At 42.1% G+C, this 4,841-nt stretch overlaps 1 protein-coding gene across 1 annotated transcript in view; it reads left to right on the forward strand.

Annotated features, from left to right (window-relative positions):
* STARD13 (StAR related lipid transfer domain containing 13) overlaps positions 1-3,533 on the forward strand; it is a 181,402-nt gene extending 177,869 nt beyond the window's left edge. The window contains exons 13-14 of the mRNA XM_007464251.1: positions 1,303-1,479; positions 2,207-3,533. Of these exons, the coding sequence (XP_007464313.1) occupies positions 1,303-1,479; positions 2,207-2,324 (295 nt within the window). The 3' untranslated portion in view covers positions 2,325-3,533. The remainder of the gene's footprint in view (positions 1-1,302; positions 1,480-2,206) is intronic.
* Positions 3,534-4,841: the final 1,308 nt, after the last annotated feature.

A 4,841-nucleotide genomic window follows, 5' to 3' on the forward strand; every position in this document is an offset into this window, starting at 1 on the left:
AGCAGGAATTCCTTGTGATTACGATACAAGAGGTAGAAAGTGACAGGTATGGAAGAAGAGGAGTCCAGGGCTGAGGCACTTCCTGTTTTCAGAGCGTCTCCCTGTCTAGGCTAGCACGCATGAGGCTGGTCTCCTCTTACTTACATGTCTTACTTTATCCCTTTCTCTAGCTCCTCAGGAGCTTCCAGTGATACTCACTGAAGCTTCTTCCATTTTATCCCCACAGATCTGTACAACTTTCAGTCTTTGTTATTAATCACGGCCTTATCCATGAAAAGAGAATGGTCACACCCATGGAGAAGTTGCTAAGCATTTGTGTAGGGCTTGCTTATTCCCTAGTTCTAGGTAATAGTTCCTCTTTCTGGTGAGGTGGGCCAGGACGAAGTTAGAGATGAGATAACTAAGCAAGGGGATAGGATTTGTAACATAAATAATTAAGAGTATAATAATCAAACATACATCCTATGGTAGAAATGGTTGCTACAGAGATGCTCTCATGATTCCTGACTTCCATCTACAACCTTTTCCCAAGTGGTACACCCCCCCCCCATGTTTGAATAGCTCCAGTAACAGTGAACTCACTACCCCTCATATAGCCCATTCCATTTTTGAAGAGTACACATTGTGAGACGGCTCTTGTCTGCACTGAATTAAAACATACCTTCATATCTCTGCTTTCTGGAGGCAAATCAACTGTATTTATTTCTTCTCCCACTCAAGAGCCACTCAGGGACTTGAAGGCAATTAGTAGTCTGCCATGTATCTAGCTTTCTTCCAGCTAAGCATCCTTTCAGACTTGAGTTGAGCACCGCCTCCTCCAGGAAGCCATCCCCTGTATGTGATCTCAGAGCGCTCTTTGCACTTGCCGTGGTGCTTTAGGGTTCTCTTGGTAGGTCTGTTTCTCCTCCTGGGCTGTAGACCTTTATGTCTTCAGTGGCTTCTCAGAGCTTGGCACACCCAAAAGATGTTTGCTGAAAGACTTGAATGGGCGAGTCCTAATTCCCAAACGGTGAGACCAGCCCTTCAGTATTGTGCAGGAGCCTCTGCTGCCTCAGTTTGGGATTCTGAAAGCAGCTCTGAAACCTGCAAGACCGTTTCTGACCTCTGGGTCAGAGGGCTGAGACCCTTGCTTTCAACTGCACGGCATAAAGTTCACACGCACTTATGGAAACCATTAGCTTAGTCCAAGTAACTGGGCTTGGAATTTGAGCAAGAAAATATAAGTGTGAGCCTCAGCGCTGTGCTCCAGGTTTTCTTTCTCTCTCAGCCCTAATTCCGACGTGCGGGTTTGTTTTGCTGCAGGACCTGGAAGACTGATTTGCCCAAAGGAATGTGCACCCTGGTGTCCCTCTCCGTGGAGCACGAGGAAGCCCAGCTCATGGGTGGTGTGCGGGCCGTGGTGATGGACTCTCAGTACTTAATGGAGCCGTGTGGGTCAGGCAAGTCGAGGCTGACCCACATCTGCAGGGTGGACCTGAGGTGAGCGGGCTGCTGGGGGCAAGCGGGCGCAGGCTTGCCACACATCCGCTGGAGCCCTGTTTCTCATCTGGTCCCTTATCACTGTCCTTTTATTCCTCTTGCCATTAGCATGCTTTCTAGAAGATTATGTGTGCCTTCCCCTTGCTTTTCCTGTTTCCGCCCTTGCTAAAATTCTGACGTTTAGGAGAAAGTCCTCTGCTCATCTTTATTTTCCGCTTCGTCCCACTTATACTTCTGTGCTTTGGGCACGGGGCAAACACCAGCACTAGAGCCCGGGATGTAGTAGGTGCTCAGTAAATACGAGTCCTCTTGTGTTTCTTTTCAGCCTGTCCCTTTTGCAGCTCCCTCCAGTTGCCTGCCTTTGAGAGGGAACTAACTTAAATCCAACCCCTTCAAGGCATTCATGATGCTGAGTTCTTGGTCTGGGTGGATATAAGCTGGGTTTTCTCAGTAAATTCTAGAATTAAATCTGAATCACCCCTGAGGAGACGCTATCATTTTAAAGCACCTGGTGAATACTGTAAAGATAGACCAAATACTTGGCCAAAAAGGCATTTTCAAGGCCCCTCTTGACAGAACGAGGGTCTCAGAACCTTGGAGCAGCAGCCCTGAGTGTAATGCAGGTGGACTGGCATTCAGGGCACAAGCACAGCCCTATTGACCATGACAAACTGTTGTGATTTGGAAAAAGACTTTCCCACTTCCTTTCTGATTTTTGTCCCCGCAGAGGTCACTCCCCAGAATGGTACAATAAAGGCTTTGGACATCTGTGTGCAGCGGAAGTTGCCAGGATTAGAAACTCTTTTCAGCCCCTCATTGCTGAAGGTCCAGAAACTAAAATCTGAGTTTTCCCCAGTGTGACATCAAACTCAGGGAAGAGGAAGTGAAAGCAAACACTTGTGGGAGAGAGTGTGCGCGTGAGAAAGCAAGGGAGAGAGAGAAACCGACAGACAATGCTTAAAAGTGGAAGCACTGAGAAGTCGGAATGTTGAAGATGCAAGAATTTCTGAGAACTGTCCTAGCCTTCCTGGAGACGGCTACATCCCTACTAATATAATATTTTTAAAAATCAGAACATTTATCTATGTTACTTAAAATTAAATGGATTATTCCTTGTGCATTGCCTAATTTGCTATTTAAAGGCTTCTAAGAAGCATATTCTTAACTGTAAATAAATGTATGTATAGCATATGTACATATGTGTGTATATCTATCTTTACTGTATATATGTAAAATATCAATTTTATATATAATTGCATATTTTGAAAAGGAACAAGTCTGATTTGGTGAGTCCCTTCCTCACCTGGTTCTTTCCAAGCTGTTCTGGGCGCTGTCTCCCCACCGTCGTGTAAGCTGAGCAGAATCTGCTGCTGACACCGAAGTGTGAAACTATGTAGTCTGCCCTGATGTCTTACCAAAGATTAGCCAACCAAAGGAAAACACGTTAAATGGTTCTTACATGTTGTCAGCTTGTTTGTGTTATTCAAACACTGAGAGTGGGCTGTTGGATAAAGCAAGGGAAATAATATTTAGTCCTCTTTAAAGCAAAGAAGTGGGTGAGGAGTCATTCCCAAATTTAAGGCTAGATTACCGCTTGCCATGGTGCCAGCAGATACAGCTTTCAGTGACATGTTAGATGCCTATGGACCACTGGAGTCAGCCCAGTGACTGAAAGAGAACCTGTATTTCCCTGCTGATTAGAGCTGAGTATAATAGCTTTTGCAGATTCACAGCCAAAGGAAGCCTCTGTGTTTTGTTGAGTTTTCATACTTACATTTCATAATGTTCTTAAATGTCATTCTAGTTGACCAGTGGCCTATTTGGTCACAGTTAATTGGCATTTTCTTACCAATGTATTGCACTGAATTTAACTCTGGACACCAGATTAAGGGAGATGATGGTCATTCAAGAGTCCTGGACCATTTCAGCTTCAGGGAATTCTACTGTTGCTACATATGATGCTCTTAAGATAGAATTCATTAAAGTTTTGCAATCTGAAAGACAGGGTTTTTAAACTAATGTTAAGACCAAAACTGTGTTCTTCAATTAGTTTTAGAAAATATAAACAGGTCTGTTAAATTCCATGTTTCTTCATTAGTCAGTCAAGCTACCTATGCATTTGACCCAACCTTATTTATTATTGTATAGACTAAGCAAATGGACTATCCTTAACCAATTGCTAATGGATTTAAGTTGGTTTTTTATTGTAATTCAACAATGCTAGAGAGGAAGATAATTTATTGTGTTTGGTTTCAGGGAGAGATTTTGGTATCATAACTTAGCAATTCATGCTGGAGAAAAAAAAATTAAGGGTGTTTTCCTTTCTTTTCTTTTTATATTGTATGCGTTTATATAATGTTTTATTTTATCAGCAATGTGCAATTCTTTTATTGAGAGGAATAAAAATGCTATATATGAGTTTTGTATGGTACCAGTAAAATCATACTGTTTGAATTGTGATCTAGGGATTTTTTGTTTCTTTGCCTACCGAAGAAGGTGGCAGCAAACCCATAATTTTCCATTTGGGCAACGCCCTGTGAGCAAAGCCAATTCACTTCTTCCATACATCTTAAATGTAACCACATACGCCAGATTACTTTAATATGCATAGACAAGATCATTAGTGAATTTTAATTTACCTTAATGCTGATCCTACTCCAAAGATGGGATCATATGTTTCCAGGAAATATGACAGGCACACAAGGATGAATGGTGTCGTGTCACCGAGAGCAGGCCTTTTCCAGCCTTAGCAGCACACGGATTACCCGCAGATATTGTTACAATAAGCCTCTGATTCAGGCAGTCTGAGGTGGACCTGAGATTCTGCATTTTGAACCAGCGTCGGGGATGCCCAGCCTGCCAGCCCGAAGACCACACCTGAGAAGCTGGGACCTAGAGGATACTTAGAATAAAAGCACACATGGTTTTATTTCTGACTCCCCTTCTCTTCAAATTACCTGACTTCTTAATTTTTATGCACATACTAATCACATCACTGCTGCCTTAGAACACAGTGCATCTTAAAAAAAAAAAAAAGGAGAAAGATGCAGCAAGCTTGTCAAATACTACAGTATTTTATTCATTGTTATCTTGCCAATAGAAATAAAATATGATATTGCCTTTAAATATTATATTTATACTGCATGTATATCTTTACCTCAACTGCTGATATCAATCATCAATTGTAAAATACTTGCCAAGGCAAAGAAATTTATATACGTTAAATATACCCTTTTTTTTTCTATAAAATACATGTTGATTTTCATGCTTCATCCTATAAGAAGAAAACCTGCTTCCTGAGGAAGAGTTCTCTCTAAGAAGCTTGCCATGAGCTTGACGCCTCAGTACTGTAGTCAAATCTC

This window comes from Lipotes vexillifer, unplaced genomic scaffold (assembly GCF_000442215.2).
Source record: "Lipotes vexillifer unplaced genomic scaffold, Lipotes_vexillifer_v1.1 scaffold120, whole genome shotgun sequence".
NCBI classification, from domain to species: domain Eukaryota; kingdom Metazoa; phylum Chordata; class Mammalia; order Artiodactyla; family Lipotidae; genus Lipotes; species Lipotes vexillifer.